Source organism: Pleurodeles waltl, chromosome 8 (genome assembly GCF_031143425.1).
Source record: "Pleurodeles waltl isolate 20211129_DDA chromosome 8, aPleWal1.hap1.20221129, whole genome shotgun sequence".
Classification (NCBI taxonomy): Eukaryota; Metazoa; Chordata; class Amphibia; order Caudata; family Salamandridae; genus Pleurodeles; species Pleurodeles waltl.
In genome coordinates, this window is record NC_090447.1 from 1,519,214,926 (window position 1) to 1,519,234,925 (window position 20,000).

Sequence of the window (20,000 nt, forward strand, 5' to 3'; positions counted from 1 at the left end):
CACCTCCTTCCTACACCGAGGAACAAGGGATAAGTGGCCAGATGCACAGATTTGGACAAGAGCTCCAAAGTGTAGAATCAGACTACACACAAAAGAGACTGTACATCCAACAAGACACAGGGAAGATATCAACTCTTCCCCCAATAATGATAAAAAGAAGGATCGGATTTCTCAAGGATGACGCACAACCACAAGCCAAAGTGGTTAAAAAAGTCACACCTCTGCCCTCTCCACCACAACAGGCATCGCCGGCACAAACTCCGCCACAAATGCACTCACCAGCGCAAACTACTGTAAGTCAAGATAATCAGGATCAAGACGCTTGGGAACTATACGACACCCCAGTGCCGGACAATGATCCCGATTCATACCCCACAAAGCCGTCACCGCTAGAGGACAGTACCTCATACTCGCAACTGGTGGCTAGGGCAGCAGAATTCCACAATGTCCAACTGCATTCCGATCCTATAGAGGATGATTTTTTATTTAACACCCTCTCGGCTACACATAGCCAATATCAATGTCTCCCAATGCTACCAGGGATGTTACGGCACGCAAAACAAATTTTTGAGGAGCCCGTAAAATCAAGAGCCATCACCCCAAGGGTGGATAAGAAATACAAACCACCACCCACAGACCCAGTGTTTATTACTTCGCAGTTACCACCTGACTCCGTCGTAGTAGGGGCAGCTCGCAAAAGAGCAAATTCCCATACATCTGGCGACGCCCCACCTCCGGACAAAGAAAGCCGAAAATTTGATGCGGCAGGAAAAAGAGTAGCATCACAGGCAGCCAACCAGTGACGCATCGCAAATTCTCAAGCGCTGCTAGCCCGATATGACCGCGCACACTGGGATGAGATGCAACTTCTCATAGACCATCTTCCCCAGGAATACCAAAAAAGGGCGCAGCAAATAGTTGAAGAGGGACAAACGATCTCAAACAATCAAATCCGCTCTTCAATGGACGCAGCCGATACTGCAGCGAGAACAGTCAACACTGCTGTCACCATAAGGAGACACGCTTGGCTCCGCACTTCAGGGTTCAAACCTGAAATCCAGCAGGCTGTCCTTAATATGCCCTTCAACGAGAAACAACGTTTTGGCCCTGAAGTGGACACAGCCATTGAAAAACTTAAAAAGGACACAGACACGGCCAAAGCCATGGGCGCACTCTACTCCCCGCAGAGCAGAGGCTCTTTTAGAAAAACTCCATTTAGAGGGGGGTTTCGTGGCCAACCCACAGACACCACCAACCAACAAACAAGAACCACACCATATCGGGGTTCATTCCAAAGGGGAGGTTTCAGGGGATATAGAGGGGGTCAATTCCCAAGGAGTAGGGGAAGATTCCAGACTCCAAAAACACCTCCACCTAAACAGTGACTTTCAAGTCACACAACCCCTTCACTCAACACCAGTGGGGGGAAGACTAAGCCAATTCTACCAATCTTGGCAGCAGATTACAACAGACAATTGGGTACTAGCAATAATCCAACATGGAATTTGCATAGAATTCCACAAATTCCCACCAAACATCCCTCCAAAAACACGCAAAATGTCACCACAACATTTAGAACTTTTAGGACTAGAAGTTCAAGCACTACTGCAAAAGGATGCAATAGAGTTAGTACCAGTACAACAAAAAAACACAGGAGTTTACTCCCTGTACTTTCTAATTCCAAAAAAAGACAAAACATTAAGAACAATATTAGATCTCAGGACACTAAATACCTACATCATATCGGACCACTTTCACATGGTCACACTACAAGACATCATTCTACTGCTCAAACAGCAAGATTACATGACCACATTAGACCTAAAAGATGCGTACTTTCATATACCGATACACCCTTCTCACAGAAAGTACCTAAGGTTCGTATTCAAAGGAATACATTACCAATTCAAGGTGTTGCCATTCGGAATAACAACTGCACCAAGAGTATTCACAAAATGTCTAGCAGTAGTAGCAGCACATATCAGGAGACAACAAATACATGTGTTTCCTTACCTAGACGATTGGCTAATCAAGACCAACACAGTAAAAAAGTGCACAAACAACACCACATATGTCATACAAACCCTTCACAAACTGGGTTTCTCCATCAACTATACAAAGTCACACCTCGAACCGTGTCAGACACAACAATATCTAGGGGCAACCATCAACACATCAAAAGGAATTGCCACTCCAAGTCCACAAAGAGTTCAAGCATTCCACAAGGTAATAAGTGCTATGTTTCCAAACCAAAAGATACAAGCAAAATTTGTACTAAAACTTCTAGGCATGATGTCATCATGCATAGCCATTGTCCCAAACGCAAGACTACACATGCGACCCTTACAACAGTGCCTAGCATCACAATGGTCACAAGCACAGGGTCAACTTCTAGATCTGGTGTTGGTAGACCGCCAAACATACCTCTTGCTTCTATGGTGGAACAGCAACAATTTAAACAAAGGGCGGACATTTCAGGACCCAGTGCCTCAATACGTTATAACAACAGATGCTTCCATGACAGGGTGGGGAGCACACCTCAATCACCACAGCATTCAAGGACAATGGGACGTACACCAAACAAAATTTCATATAAATTACCTAGAACTGTTAGCAGTATTTCTAGCGTTAAAAGCCTTTCAACCCATAATAACACACAAATACATTCTTGTCAAAACAGACAACATGACAACAATGTATTATTTAAACAAACAAGGAGGAACACACTCAACACAATTGTGTCTCCTAACACAAAAAATATGGCAAGGGGCGATTCACAACCACATTCGCCTAATAGCACAATTTATTCCAGGGATCCAAAACCAACTAGCAGACAACCTTTCGCGAGATCACCAACAAGTCCACGAATGGGAAATTCACCCCCAAGTTCTGAACAATTACTTTCAAATTTGGGGAACACCCCAGATAGATTTGTTCGCAACAAAAGAAAACGCAAAATGCCAAAACTTTGCATCCAGGTACCCACACCGCGAATCACAAGGCAATGCTCTATGGATGAGTTGGTCAGGGATATTTGCATACGCTTTTCCCCCTCTCCCTCTCCTTCCATATCTAGTAAACAAATTGAGTCAAAACCAACTCAAACTCATACTGATAGCACCCACATGGGCAAGACAACCTTGGTATACAACTCTACTAGACCTTTCACTAGTACCGCATGTCAAACTACCCAACAGACCAGATCTGTTAACACAACACAAACAATAGATCAGGCATCCAAACCCAGCATCATTGAATCTAGCAATTTGGCTCCTGAAATCCTAGAATTCGGACACTTAGACCTCACACAAGAATGTATGGAGGTCATAAAACAAGCTAGAAAAGCTTCCACTAGACACTGCTATGCATCTAAGTGGAAAAGATTTGTTTGCTACTGCCATACCAATCAAATCCAACCATTGCATGCCTCTACAAAGGACATAGTGGGATACTTACTACATTTGCAAAAAGCAAACCTCGCTTTTTCATCTATAAAAATACACCTCGCAGCAATATCTGCTTACCTACAAACTACTCATTCATCATCTCTATTTAGAATACCAGTTATTAAAGCATTCATGGAAGGGCTAAAAAGAATTATACCACCAAGAACACCACCAGTTCCTTCATGGAACCTTAACATCGTCTTAACAAGACTCATGGGTCCACCTTTTGAACCCATGCATTCCTGTGAAATGCAATATCTAACGTGGAAAGTCGCATTTCTCATTGCAATCACATCCCTCAGAAGAGTAAGTGAAATACAGGCATTTACCATACAAGAACCATTTATTCAAATACACAAAAATAAAATAGTTCTAAGAACAAATCCAAAATTTCTACCAAAAGTAATCTCACCATTCCATTTAAATCAAACAGTAGAATTACCAGTGTTCTTCCCACAGCCAGATTCCGTGGCTGAAAGGGCACTACATACATTAGACATCAAAAGAGCACTAATGTACTACATTGACAGAACAAAGCTAATCAGGAAAACAAAACAACTGTTCATAGCTTTTCAAAAACCACACATAGGAAATCCAATCTCTAAACAAGGCATTGCTAGATGGATAGTCAGATGTATTCAAACATGCTATCTTAAAGCCAAGAGAGAATTGCCTATTACACCAAAGGCACACTCAACCAGAAAGAAAGGTGCTACAATGGCCTTTCTAGGAAACATTCCTATGAGCGAAATTTGTAAGGCTGCAACCTGGTCTACGCCTCATACATTTACTAAACACTACTGTGTAGATGTACTAAATGCACAACAAGCTACAGTAGGCCAAGCTGTACTAAGAACATTATTCCAAACTACTTCAACTCCTACAGGCTAAACCACCGCTTTTAGGGGAGGTAACTGCTTTATAGTCTATGCTAAACATGTGTATCTGCAGCAACATATGCCATCGAACTGAAAATGTCACTTACCCAGTGTACATCTGTTCGTGGCATTAGTCGCTGCAGATTCACATGTGCCCTCCCGCCTCCCCGGGAAGCCTGTAGCCGTTTAGAAGTATATCTTAAATCTTAAACATTTGTACATTTGTAAATAATTATTATAAACTTTTTATGTACATACGTATTCACTCCTTGCATGGGCACTATTTATAGCAAACAACTCCAGCCTCACCCTCTGCGGGGAAAACAATCTAAGATGGAGTCGACGCCAATGCGCAATGGAGCCGAAGAGGGAGGAGTCCTTCGGTCCCGTGACCAAAAAAGACTTCTTCGAAGAAAAACAACTTGTAATACTCTGAGCCCAACACCAGGCAGCGGACTGTGCTAAACATGTGAATCTGCAGCGACTAATGCCACGAACAGATGTACACTGGGTAAGTGACATTTTCATTTCCATATGTGAACACTAAATTTAATTGCTGTGGTCACCATTTATTTGCAACATACTATATATTGCAGTTGTTTCTTTTTGTCGAAAGATTGTTGGAAACAGTAAAACCTAAATTAACCCATACAAACATTACATTAGCATTTACTGTTGGTAATAGCCCACATTACACCACATCAAACATGACAAAACATAACATTGAATTGCCTTAAAGTAACACAATAATGTAAATTGTGCAAATAACTGATATGTCCCAGTTCTGAAATTATACGCTTATGAGGGGCCTTTCTCCATTCATTGCAAATTGAAAGCCCCTGTCTGAGCCATAACCAGAGGCTGCCAATCCAGTATCTGTCCAAACAGGCACTAGACAGGGATATGTCTTATATCATGCTTCACTCGAATATTCCCTGCATGCCATAAGTGTCTTTTCACAGCACCCCTTGGTTCTCAACACTGCTGACGCATTTCAAACCCCACAACAATTTCAGGGTTTGCCTTGTGAGCATCTACCCTCTGGGTTCACCCTCCCTACAGGTTGCTCCTGGTAAGGCACCTGATGCCAAGCCAAGTCAGCATCCTCGAAGCGAGTGCAATAACATTATTCTGTAGGAGACTGTCTGCAGGAAGATTTAGCATACCGAGACCAGGTGGTGTCTAAAACATTCTTTATCAGGATTATGACTCTTAGCAGGCACTTCCCAAGGACCGTGACTGTGATCAAGCATCCCTTGTGTCTTGGTATCCAGTCATTCAGTGCTCTTCTACAAACTCTTTAAATAGTGTGGGGTGTTAAGAGGAATGGTGGAAATAACTTCTTGGTCCGCCCCTTCTACTCATCCCATAAGACGACCAATGGTACAGAGGCACTTGTAAACTCCTTATCTATATGGAGTAGAACACTTTATGTGAGTGTTGAAACCTACCCTGCACAGCATGCTGACATAGTTAAAGCAGCCATCACCTGTTACTTGGCTGACATTGGTAAAAGGATGAGTTCGCTTGGGCCTAACTCTGTTCTTGGAGCTCTTCGGATTGCTGCAGTCTTTTGGTGCATGTCGCTGGGAGTTTCTCACCCTGCTTGTTTTGGTAATTGAGCTCAAGTATCGCTTATTCCAGTTTAGTGGAAGATGGCTAAGTAGAACATAACAAGCAAATACCCCTTTCTTACGATAATATATTTATGCATTTAAGTCAAGAAACTATTTATGCTCAGAGAAGCTCATTTGTGACATATCCATTTTTTAAAACTTCATTTCATATATCAACATATTACACAATTTATCTCAAAATATACTGCAATCTATAATGAATAGTAATCTACAGATCACATTACAACAAATGTATTTCCTAAAGCCACTAGACCACGCTCATGGTCATTCATTCAGCACACTAGCTCTGGCTGTCGGCATCTGAGAAAAGTCAAAGATTAGAATTTCATTTATTGTCTCCAGTATTGTCAATCCATTGTGTCCAGATGCTGGTACCCATTGTCTGCTGGGTGATATTCCCTCTTCGGCAGTGTGGTTGAAACCGCGGCCTCCGGGGTCCTCTGCATCCCTCCCCTGGCCTAAAAAAGGAGTATACGTCCCTGCTCGTAAGTTCATCTCCTTCCTGTGTCATCAAACTGATTCTGACTACCTTCATTATCCGATTTAGGAGTGTCCGGAAAAGTTACTACTTTCTTTGTGTTCCGGGTTTGATGAGTCAAATATGCTTCTTGGTACTGGTTATTGTTATAGTAATTTTCAGTCAGATAGGGTTATACTCTCTTCTGTATAACGTATCTAATATCGTTTCTTAGCTTATCGTTTCTTTCTTAATCAGATACTCATTGGAGGAGGCTAGTTCACTCTTTATCTCCTCTATCTTTTTTTCTTGCCTCATCAAGGGCATTTGGCTTTTGCAACTTATCTTCCAATTTTAGGATCTCATTGGTTAATGTGAACACTAGCCCCCTGACCTTTTCCACTACAAGTATCATCCAGTCTCTGAAAAATCCATTCCCTATTAGGGAACGTTTTTCTAGAGACTTTCAAACCTGTACAAAAAGCACCCAAAGTACACTATTTTCATCAGGTGAAACTTTAACTTGTTGTCAATGCTAACAACCTTATGTAACAGATCTGGGATGATCTGCTCTGGGGAAACCATTTTATCCACCACAGTGGTCATACCTGTATGCCTCGGAGCCTCAACCTAGGCCATTGCCTGTACTTCACCATATTAGGGCTACCAAGGCATCAACATACACACCTCCCACTGACACTAAGGTGACCGCTGCGTAACCCCTAGTTTCCTCTGTGCCAACTTCCATCACTATCCCTACACTGGCAACCTCCCTGGGCTGCCCACCATTGGGAGGCTTCTTAGTACAGATGGAGTCTCCTTTTGTGTACCCTGCCTGATGACCTTCATACCACACCCCACCCAGCCCTTGAAAGGTCATTATTCTTCCCCGATATCCCTCCCTTTGGACTTGAATCCCTTTGGACTTGAAGGGAAGTTTTTGTAATCCCCTTCTTAAGCAGACTTTTGGGTCCCTTTAGAGAACTCCTTCATTTTGTCTTTGTCTACCTCTTTCCACTGTTGGGGGTTTGTCGGGGCATTGACCCACTTTCTTAGGATTATCCGCCTGGGACTTCTTAGGTACTCTAGTTTGTACCCACTCATCGGCTATTCCATCCAGCTCTCTGGGACTGGACAGCTTAGAGCCAACTAAGATGATGGTTCAACTTTTCTGAGGATCAATTCAGTAAAATATGCTCTTCAACAATCAAAATCCCATCTTATACCGTAACTTTATTGTCCTTCAACCAACCTTCCAGTGCCTTTGCTGAAAGGTCTACAAAGGTCCACCCAGTACTTCTTTGTGGGTATCTAAGAAGTTCTTCCTGCATTCTTCTGGGGTAAGACCATATTTTGCTATCAGCACCTCCTTCATATGGGGGTAGGACTCTGCTACATCTCCCTCTAAGGTCAGTAGCCTAGTTTTCTCAACCACTGTTACTAATTCCCACAACAAAGATACCCAGTGCTGAGTACCTGTCTTTCTCATCCTGAGGGCCCTCTCAAATGCAGCAGACTATTTGTCTGTCTTCCCCCCCAACCAGACAATTGTGAAATGCTTGTAGGCAGTCAAGAATCAGGTGACCCTCTTTGTTGAAACATCTTCATTTGTGCTACCACAATTACCTTTGTGGCTCGGACCAAGCTGATTATTTATTCTAAGGCCATCTGCTTTTCAGCCAGTTAGATTATTTTCCTACAAGGCTATCGGTGCCAATTAGGCCTCCAGCTCTCTTCATCAGAGAGCTATGTCTGAGCACTTGTGCTGGCTGGATTTGTTTCACTTCCAACTCTTTGAGGTACTTCTTGAGATAGTGTGTTTACACAGGTTATCTTCCTCATCTGCACTCTCTAGAGTAACTTCTTCTTCTTCTGGGAGGTTTTGGGCTCTTTGAGCTTCCTCCCAGGCTCTAAGGGCCTTTGCATAATCTCTGTTCTTAGTAGAGTGGCCTAGATTGATTCCCCGTCCTTGCACAGAGCCCTCAGCTCACTTATCGTGAGGGAGTACATGTTGCCTAGGTCCAACTCTGTCTCCCTTACTCTTTTTTTAAAAAAGTGCAAAAATGTAAGTCAACACTTTAAAAAAATAAAATAATTTAAGTGATTCTATTAACAATAATTCAATCAAGTCCAAAAAAGTTTTGCCTTGTATTATTTTGAAGGATTTAAAATTTCTTAGCTTAATTGCTGAGTGGTACTGCAAAAAACAAATTCTGGACCCCACTGCTAAAACACCAATGTAGGAAGGTGGATTATTATATGATTTGGTCGTGAGACCTCACCATATAATATGACAATCTCTATTGGATCCAGTTGGGTTGTTTAACAAAACCCTAAGCTCAGTCCTGGGTAGCTGTGGCACAGAGGTCAGGCTTAGCCAAAGCAACAAGCGTAAAGCATGTAGAAGTACCAAAACACTCAAGTGAGAAACAAAACACAATAAAAATCTGATGCCAATTTACTTAAAAATACAAGCTAATATGTTTTTATATAAACACAAAAACAACAAAAATCTATTGAGGGAAACTGGAGATATGATTTTTCAAAGGTAAGTAAATTACTGTAGTTCACTACAAGAATGCAACAAATTGTTGTAAACAGCTTACTGATTTCTGAGCCAAAGGACTACAACAGCTACTAATCTTCATTTGGACAGGCCACAACAGGTTGGGAGCCAGTCACAGGGACTGCTGATATCTAGAGGGACAGTTGCCTGTCGGGTACATCAGTCTTAGGATGGGGGTCCTCTCTGTATTTTTATTGGTCACCGCAGTCCAGCAAAGAATTTGTCCTGACACTAGGAATACAGGATGTTGATAATGCTAAAGAGATTCTGTGAGTGTTCGTGGAGCCACTTTGGTATCCACCAGTGTCGGGGTTGCCTCCGACCTTAGGACCCTATCCTCCACGATATAGCAGTGGAGTCCAGTGCAGGTCTAGTCTTCTCCGGCCAACTGGTCTCCTGGTCTCCACTTTCTTGGGGGTTCCTTTACTGCTAAGCACATTTTTCTGAGGTTCAGAGTCTACTCTGACCGCAGTCACGGGTCCATCGACCTTAAGAGCATCTTGTGACATTTTAGAGGAATCTTGAATCGGAAATCAGCAGCATCATTTCAAAATGTGGGGATGTGATCGCACAAAACAAGGTACTTTTCTACAATTCCGTAAACAGCACATCCAACACTAAGGACATTAGTTTTTTTGCTGACAGGGTACTCTGTGACAATGTGGGCAGGTCCCGCCCACAGCTATGTGCAATGCTGTGGCTGTAATACACTTGTCATGTGACGAACAGGACATCTATCACTTTTTGATAGATGATGACTATGGCAAGCAGGGTACAAATATGACCTGAATGTGTAGAGTTGGGTGCATAGTTCTGAGTGCTGTTCTAGGTATTTGTAAAGCGAGCTATCATCCAGGAAGGTATCCTACCACCAATGCTAGAATAGTCTGGGCTGAGTCATGGACTCACCTAGTTGAAGAGCATAGTCTTTGGCTTCTTGCAGAATTCAAGAATTTAAGAGGTAGCTCTGATATGGTGGGGCTGGTCATTCCAGGCTCTCAGAGCTGGGTAATCGAAGGCATGACTGCTAGTTCTGGCACTGCATATATGTAGGTTATGTATGAATAGTAGTGCAACTGAGCAGAGGTGTCCAAAAGGTTTCTAAAATCTGATGCAGTTGTTGAAGTATGCTAGGCCAGTGTTTTGCAAGGCTTTGAATGTGTGCGTGAGGAGTTTCAAGATAGCTCACTTGTGGATAGAAAGCTAGTGAAGCTCTTTGAGATGTGAAGTGATCTGCTTGGGGGAGGAGGTTGAGGGTAAGGCTACTGCATTTTGTGTGGTTTGCAGCTATCTTGTTAGTTGAGTGAGGCAGTCATTGAAAATAGGGGTGAGTGTGACGCACATGAGAGCGAGTCCTTTAGATGCGAAGTGGCTGCCCGTGAATTCCCCCCTACCTTGAATGTGTTTTCTACCTATGCAATATCAGTAAAGGTGTCAAACAGGCCGTAAGCAAGTCCAGGATTTTCTCTCCAATTGAAAACAATTTCTAAGGCTGCTTTACTAGCTAAGCAGTGGCGATGAAAGATAGGTACCCATGCACAGCCATTGAAAGGCATATAGTAGGGCAGCCCTACCTCAGTCAAGTTCTCAGTACAGTACAGCACAAAGCAGATCGGAAAAGACTCCTCTTTCTTTTTCCTTGCTTAGAGCAGACTCTGCAACAACAATATGGTTGAGTCTGTCTCTCTGTTGCAGGAATGCAGTAGGCAAAGTCCCAGTCCTACAGCCTTATGACATCCCACACAGTAGAGGCTACTGCTTCTGCAGCACTACATTTTTAATGACTGTCAACTAAAAGCCAAGAAGAGACATCAGTCTTCCTGTGGAGGTGTGACAGTAAACAGCTTACTCCAGTATTGGAACTTTCATAGATTCACATGCTTGAATCATTCCCCGTCGTCGAGATAGGAGTCCCCGGTATAATTTACACCAGTAGTGTCAAGATATAATAACAAAGAAAAAAGGCCTTAGGCCTCTTCAATTTAACAGTCTATCAGAGTCATTTTGTGAAAAGGACCAAACTTGAGCATCCACCAATCAGGCGACAGCACCCTCTAGAATCCTCCTGAGAGAAGCTCCAGCACCTCTGATTTTCTACTGCACGTCGTGCTAGGGAGTCTCCTCAGAGCTCTGCTCTTTCTTCACATCTTTTCACATTGTATGTTGCCAACTAAATCGGGTGATTAAACAACTTCTGATACCATGTGCAACATGTTACCTGGCCATTCTGCCCATGTACTTGTAATCAAGTATACAGATGGGCTTGTGAACTTCGGTCAATTGACTCCAAAGCGTGACTCGAGCAGTGTTCTCATCATGGATTATAGTGAGCACATACACATCCTGCCTAAGAGAGAATTGGATTGCGAGCAGTTCGTTGTAACACAACTAGTGTTCTGGGATTTTTGGAGCTTCTTGCAAACAATCTCCTGAAGGAATCCTTTGTGGTGACATCAAACTGTACCTCATGACACAGTGATAGCTTTGTACAGCTTGCTATACAGCTCTGTTCCTCTACAGAAGTTTCACAAAGGTTATAATCTTTGTGAAGGAGGACTTTGTGAAGGAGTGATTGGACAAGCGCCCATACAATGTTTGCCCTGATTCCGAGCATGGAAGGGCAACTTACAGGATTTAGATTGGAGTTCTTCCCTGTCTGCACTCGGGCTTGGAGTTCTTCCCTGTCTGACCTCGGACTCTATACATAACCAGTACAGCTCTCCCACAGTTTAAATATTTTGATGCCATAACAAGCTTGCTTGTTCGGTACATACTGCCTGAACCGCAGCTGCCCTTTTTTTCATCAATGGCTATATTCTTTCCAGGAGTATAAATCTCTGGAGACCTAACATGCAAATGTTGTATGACAGGCCGAAGTTTGAACACCTTGGCATGGTCTGGATAGTCCCAGAGCAATGCAGGATTGAAATGTATCATACAATTGAATAACAAAAAAACAATGGGTCAAGAGGGCCAAAGCGCACAGAATAAATAGTCCAAAAGTGTGGCAAGGATAGGAGATCCCTGATGGTGTGTTGTCGGTTGAAGGAAGTAAGAGGTTGAAAAAAGTCTTAAGGCTTAGTTGTAGATGGTGTCTTTATTTGTAGGTGCTAGAAATCATAGTGCCTTCATCAAGATACAGCCAACACGTGTTTCGTCACACAGGTGACTTCATCAAGGCTGGGCCGTCCGGCCAGAATGGTAAGTAAAGTGGGTGCCCGGTGATCAGGTAAGTGGGCTATAGGAAATGAAATAGATCTATGTGCAATTTGTGCTGTTAGTGTGCCTCGCGGCATGTTGACATCACAGGTGAGCGGGAGGAGGAATGCGAGCTGAAACTGAAAGGATTCTGCTCCCCCCACCATTTTAAAAACTGAAACACCTGGTGCGAGCACCGCATGTTGCTTTCTAAACCTCGGTATTGGCTGACTGTTGCCCTGGGGACAGAGAGGCTGGTTGTTGGCTGTTGGTCCGTACTAAAGGGATCAAAAAAATGAGGGATGTGTATTTTGGTGCAGTGAGCGCAAAATCCGTTTTCCTTCTCTATTTTAATTGACAACTTGTCAATGGTGATAAATGCACCAAAAATCTTGAGCTCCTTGGTGTCTGATTTTAGCAGGTGTAGTAATTTTGTAATCCTTTGGGGCACCCGTAGTAAAGACCTTAGTCTTAGTGCATTTGGTAGCCTTTACTACTTTAGCAGTCAATATTTTCCTTGTCCGCCTGTTCCACTTAGAGCTTTCTCTTTAAAACATTAATTCTTGCACCTCAGTCTCCCACCTGAGCCTTGTTCATCTTGATCTTCAGTTTTATTAGTTGACATTTGTGGTTTTAATGATGAGTACATTTATTTGCCAAACTGAGGTAACACCATAAAGTAATTTTACACAAGGCTCTGACCAGTGGCTTGTGTCATGAAATGATCTGTGTTGTTGTAAAAAAGACAGACTAGATGTGTGTTGAGAAGCTACTTTTACACATTTTATAAAGTACACGGAAAAGTGCCAAATGAGAAATAATAAGACTTAATGAAACTGAGCCGATCTAGACTGATTATATTACTTTTTGCTGAATTCGCTAGTTTACAACTTTCCAAAACAACTTGAATTCAATTTTTCAGCCACTTCTAAATAGTGTTGGTTAGGCTTCATAGTGTTGTTCCTATAATTCTTTCTTTATTTCAGGTGATGAGGATACTACCTCTGAAGTTTCAGACAGATTTACAGATGATAACAAACCGGTTCTTCTGCTGGAGACAGAGGATGAACAAGGAAACACAAGTGAGTAGTCTATAAGAGCTGTTAACAATGGGGTAGGTAACAGGAGGAAGATGATGAAGAGGAAACTGATGTCCCGTGTGTATTGGTTGTTGACATAGAAGCAAACTGCAGGGAATATTTTTTGTAACTTGTAAATTGGGTAATTTCTTCCCCCACTGCCATTGAAGCATTCTCTGGCAATGCCAGATAACATCTTATAGAACCCTTTGTATGTTTCTTGACAAGGGGCCACACTAATAATATGATATATTATTTATGTGGTAATGTTTTTACTCTAAACTCTTGGCATATTCATCTACAAATACTACTTCTACATCAAAATCGGTATTCAAGTTTTCTTCCACAAAAGTATAAAAAGCTGCCTCGCCACTTGTGTGACTGTATCGGGTGATTTCCAGATAGCACGTAGATCTAAGCAGTGAACAGTTTGCTTATTGGGATGTTGTAGCAGTCTCCTTCCAGGACGTGCTCTAGGTAACACAGTCTACAGAAGTTAGACAGAGGACGAAATCACATCATACGCATAGGATTGGAATGTGGGGGGGGACTGGGACTAGAGTGTTAGAGATGGCATGCTTCTTTGACCCAAGTGATCTTGTGGGTGGGGGCAGATTTAGTGCATGATACCTGGACTAATGGGCAGGAATGTGTGACAGATGCACCAAAACTGGGAGATCACAAACTAGGAAATATACAGCGCGGGACTCCAGCAACTGGAGTGGAAAGTAAGCACAACTGAAAACCGCTTATAGTGCTTCATTTTCAGTGTATGATGTTAAGTGAGGGTAGATGGTGAAGACAGGAAAAAAAGCTTCATAGGATTTGATGGGATCTTTTGGTCAAGAACCAGGAGACACCCTCAAGTAGGTATGCTGGTCCTGGAGTTGAGCATTTGCACTACAGTGTATAAAGTAGTTGGAAGATTTGAGTAGGCAGAAGGCTGTGGGAACCCCCCATGCCCTATGGACTACTTTCAGAGCCTCATTTGACTCAGAAAAGAGTGTTCAGCATGAATCCTTTTCTGGATTCACATGCTGTTATTCCACCATCTAGTGGTTAGGTCCATAATCTTCTGGTTAAATCTCTTTTCTCCTTCTATTTTTATTTATTTTTAAATTTTTTGTTTTGCTGGCCATCATCTGTGGACATTTGGTACTATGCCCATCCTTTTGTGACATTGGACATGCGCCCTGGAAGTGCTTGTGTGAAGTCACCATCTTCAGATTTTTTAGCTCCACGGACGCAGGGAAAGAAGACTGAGATTTGCTGAATCGTCGAAGAAGGAAAGGGAAAATATCCACCATGAAGAACATCTGTGGAGAAAAAAACGTAAAGCACCCTAGATCACCGACTAGCAGCAAAAAAAAAGTAGAGGCAGTATGTGGGAGGGTTACTAGGTGGTTGTAGAAAGCACGGGCAGGGAACCGGATCCTGCGAGGGAGATGGAGAACTCTCTTTAGGTTCTGTCCCAGGTGCCACCACGTTTGTCCAACAGGACAATCACCAGGGGCCATAGCTGGGAAGGCTGCAAAGCATATGGGAGGTCCTCCCAAAGACACCGAGGACAGGATCCAAGTAGAGACAACCCCACTACACCCACCATGCAGACACAGAAAAAGGGGAGGCCTTCCTTGAACGCGGGTAGTCACGTGAGGAAGAGGGCAGCATGGGCACAGAAGAAGCCGAAGGAGTAGGGTCTGATTCCTAGAGAGAGGTAATCAGCCTGGAGTCACATGCCCCGCTGGAGAAACAGAAGTTGGGAGATCACCCAAAACAGGCCTCGGGTGCAGGAGGGAGCCGCCTAAACATTGGCTGGCTCCCAGTCCCACAAGAATACCTTGAGCCGAAAGAGATGTTGACTGAAAAGAAGTCAAAAGCCAAAGAGCCCCACGGGTCCCAGCACACACCCCAAAATACCCCCTGTAGAAGTGCTCAACATCAAAAGAGGTGCAGAGAGGGTGAGGGAACCGATAGACATCGAAGCCATGGCTCAGAAGTAAAGGTCGTCTACTGCGATTGACTCCAACGAGAAGGTGCGTGAGGTTGAGAGGAAGAAGAGACGCCTCGAAGCCAAAATGGCAGCGATTCTACAAAAGAAAAAAGTCTTCAAAGCATCTCTTGCAAATCCTTTTTAACAGAGGAGGCCAAATTAGAACACCGGCCACATCAGAGCTGCAAGAAAGAGAACAGGAAATGTTCTTTGAGAACTGATTGACGAGACTGAAGATTATCCCCAGATGTGGAAAGAATGGACAACCAGTGACAAAACCTCAACACTAGCTTACCCGGGGGCAGGAATCGACTCCTACTACTCGTGGCCATCGCATCAACGTGGCATCACCATGTATAACTCACTGGTTGAAAGGGTGGTGGGCAGGAATGGAGTCCATCTCGAGGAAGAGAAGGCATAGCTACGCTCTCGATTCAAAACACTGTACCCTCGCAAAGCAGAAGCCAATACCTTCCTATGCTCCCCAGTGTTCCAGATAAGGAAAGAAAGGCTTTCAGAGAGCCATCACCCTACAAGGCTGTGACCCCGAGGGTCAAACAAATATGTAAACACTCCTCCAAGGACCCACAATACATCTGGGAAAACGCAATAGCAGATTCCATAAAATGGTCACAGCAAGGTCGAGAGCCATCATTCTAACCTCCACAGGCCCACCCCCGGAGAAAAAGAGCGGGAGAGTGGAAATGGCGGGGTGTGAACTGGAGACAGATGCAGCTACACAGTGAAGCGTAGCAAACTTCAGCACTTTCTGAAACAGATATGCCCTGCAATACTGGAAAGAAATGAAAGAGCTGCTGAGACATCTTGCAGAGCAGTTCCAAAGGCGGCCAGCCGCACTAGTAGAGGAGGATAAGTCTATTGCCAACACACGTCTGCCCTCGACAGCAGACAGATGGTCAAGGGCACCACCCTGAGGAGATACCTGTCTTTGTGGGTCGAGGTTCAAGAGTGAGGTGCAGACAAGCATCATAGATCCCCCTTCACTGGGTAACACGTGTTTGGCCCTGCAGTGGATGACATGCTGCAGCAACTTAAAATAGACAATGACTCAACGAAAACCATGGGAGCACTGCAGTTTCGAGGCCACCAATGAGAGGGACAACCCCATGAGGAGACCAACGGAAAGGAGAAACTTCAAGAACACACTGCCACAGGCACCCTACCACCACAAAGGGCAGCTGAAAGCACTAAAAACCTGGCACTGGATATTAGTGACGAAACTGTAATTGGCAGCAATATTCCAGCAACAGTGAGCTCTGATGCAGTCTTCCTAAGCAGACACTATAACTAAAATTGTGAAACAACAAAGTTCTCTACGACATCTTCAAAGATTGGGGCACACCTTCTAGATACTTCAGCTCAATGGCAGAAAACAGCAGATACCACAACTTTGCATCCAGACAGTCAGAACAAATGTCTTGAAAGGCAGTGCCCTTTTGATGAATTGGGCGCAAGATTTCCTGAAAGTCTTCTCATAATATCTCAGTGAATCCAGAAATTAACAATTTCTCCTGGGAGGAATATCCTGACAGGTCCCAAATGGTTGTGGTTGCTTACAGAGCCTTTCCAAATGTACATCAAACCACACGGGAGTCTTCTGCTCAAACCCAACGTATTGAGGCTGTAGGGCCAAGTAATGTATCTGAACCTGGCATCATTTAACTTGACAGCATGGCTCTTGAAGTCGAACAATATGGTCATCTCAGTTTTTCTCTGGCTTGCATAGAAATTTTAAAAGTACCAAAAAGTCTGCCTACTAGACCATACTCTAACATGAAGTGGAAACACATTTGCATATAGTGCAGAAACAACGAACACCAATCCAATTACATGTCTGGAAGAAACTACACCTCCTTATTTAATTCTTGGCCCGGTCACAATTACAATTTCTTTCAATAGAGCTCCACCTAACAGCAATAACTGCTTGCAGAAAACCTCCTGACCAAACCTCTTTCTTTAAGCTCCTAGTACTGAAAGATTGTTTGGAAGGCTTTTGTTTTGAACTCATTCAATAGGCTACCTTACAACATGTTTTTTGGAAAGCAGCTTTTGTCATTGCTATTACACAGCCAGAAAATATAGTGAGATGTAAGCCCTGTCATCTGTTGATTGTTAAAATATTTTTCATTCGATTAGGTTAACAATGAGAACAAATCCTTCATTCCTGCCAAACATAGTATTGCGTTTCCATATTAATCAGAGTATTGTATTAAGAACTTTTCCCAAACCCAGCAAGTGCAGTAAATTCCTCATATTTTAGTTCTCCATTGAAAATTGGAAGTTTTTGTGTCAAATTAGTTGTATCCCACTGAGTGCCAGCATATTTGCCCCCAGTAAATTTCTGCTGGGTTGATGTTAAAAAATTGTAAGTGTAAAAAACTGAAATTCAACAGGTATAATTAACCGAAGTAACTATAACTTGAACCCGCGCCATGCACAGTGTTATCAATTAAGTCATTTTAGATGTCATCAGTGATGTCATAGAACATGTCATTAGTGATGTGAGCTCATAAGCAGTCCATGGCGAGGGCGTGAGTTATAGTTACTTCAGTGAACTATAAATGATGACTTTCAGTGTTTTGTTTTAGTTTCAAATGTTATGTTTTAACCGATGTTTTTACCTAACTATAACATCACTGTAACCTTTGATTTTTTTTTTCTTCAGTGAATATCTGAGGTTTGTTTTATGCACCTAACTAATGTTACCTTAACCTTTGGTATTTTCAGTGCATTTCGGATGTTTTTTTTTTTTTTTTTTTACTGTAAAACAAACATATAAAGGGGTCTCCTTTCAATTAAGATAGATCTACTGGCTTTCTCAAAGGTTCACGCCACCAAAATATAAATGGCAGGCCTATAGGTTTTACTAGTGGATCAGTCTGCACATCAAACTATATAATGCATTGGCTTTGTCAAAATGTTTCCATAATAATTTATCCGTAATCATAGTTCAATGCTTTCCTTTTTAATACACATATAGTAATACTCAAAAAATACTTTTCACTATAATACTTAAAGTATTTTTATTCCGAACATGATGAGCATGTTTGTGAGTCTTTTCTTAACATTCTTCTGGTAACAAAATGCACCCATAGGACAACCACAAGGGATCCCTAGACTGAAGCTGAATAGCATACAGCTCCAGCTCGGAGTATTTTAAAAATGATAGTAAGTTCTCTTGGAGTCATGCATTCGATGGCCTGTGAGACTTACAGATTGTTTTTTTATTCATTTCTGGGGGGCTGTTGTGGTCCATTCAGCTGCCCACAACTCTTTTTAGGTTGCAGCCTACCTTGCAAAAGACATCTTGTGAAGTTTCAGAAAGTGGACCTGGGTGTGCATTTTGCCTGTTGCTATATTTCACTAGAAAACAAGCTGTCACAAGTGCAGTTACCTTGCAGGCACGAGGGTCATGATTTGATTGGTGAAGCAGGTGCAGTGGCACAGGGACCAGAAGTTCTAGTAAACCCACTGAACACCGATTATTGCTATATTTTACAAGTAAATAAACAGTCGCAAGTGCAGTTACTTTGCAGTTACTAGGGCCATGATTTAAATGGTGCGGAAGGCGCAATGGCACCTGGACCAAAAGGTCTAGGAAACCCACTGAACATAAATTACTGCTATCCTTTACTACTAAACAAGCAGTCTCAAGTGCAGTTACCTTGCAGGCACTAAAGCCTTAATTTGAATGGTGCAGCAGGTGTGCAGTAGCACAGGGGTCAAAAGTTCTAGGAAACCCACTGAACACCAATTATTGCTATATTTTACTAGTAAATAAAAAGTCACAAGTGCAGTTATCTTGCAGGCACAAGGGGGCATGATTTGAATGGTGCAGCAGGTGCAGTGGCACAGGGGCCAAAATGTCTAGGAAACTCACTGAGCACTGATTATTGCTATATTTTACTACACTACCCCCAACTTGGAACCAGCTATAATCGATACTTCCTCGCTCCCTAGCAACTGTCTGCCATCCCAGTGCTCCCTGTGGTGTAGTGCGAGCGCTGCCTCCTCTGCCCCCGCACTTCCTCACCCTTCTCTCCCCTTAACTGCTTCCTCCCTCGCAGGCTTCCTCTTCTGCTCACCTTGGACACTGCACACCATAAAATTGTACAGATCACATATTTTCACAGAATGAGCAGCTTTTATAAAAAAGCTCTTAAAGGTTCTATAAAGTATTTCAGCGCTTTATAAGAGCACCAGTTATATTGCACAAATACACTTTTTTAATGCACTGGGGAGATTATATGATTTGGTCAGGATCCCAGGATGTTTAGCCAACGCCAAAACTCAAACCAGATTCTCCAAGTCAGCAGCTCTTTCCGTTACTTCACATCTTTATTACAGTCATCTGCAACATGTACAAAAAACATTTGACAGAGACAATAGATTTTGCGTAAGCGAAATATATAGGATTTGCCAATGCTTGTTCTTTCATTACATATAATACAATCTTGAAATACATACCTTAGAATGTGCTCTGTACGAAAACCTCTCCAACATTTGATTTTACTAAAATGTCTGTGCAGAATAGTAACCCAGGCCATCCAAAGGGTACACATAACTGACTTGCCTCTTAGTTCACTATTGGCATTGTCAGGGTGGACGGACGCATGAATGTTTCAAAATTCATGTTTGAAAATTGTTCCTTTAAAAAAAAATACTTGCACTGATGCACTACTTAGAGAAAACAGTTCTGCATGTGAATAAAATACTTTTGGGGAG

General features: G+C 42.8%; 1 protein-coding gene across 3 annotated transcripts in view; it reads left to right on the forward strand.

Moving 5' to 3' along the window:
- The window catches only part of LOC138248866 (zinc finger protein 25-like), a 135,966-nt gene that overhangs the window by 77,540 nt on the left and 38,426 nt on the right, over positions 1-20,000 (forward strand). For all 3 annotated transcript variants that reach the window (XM_069202827.1, XM_069202826.1, XM_069202828.1), the window contains one exon: positions 13,169-13,264. In XM_069202827.1, the coding sequence (XP_069058928.1) occupies positions 13,169-13,264 (96 nt within the window). The remainder of the gene's footprint in view (positions 1-13,168; positions 13,265-20,000) is intronic.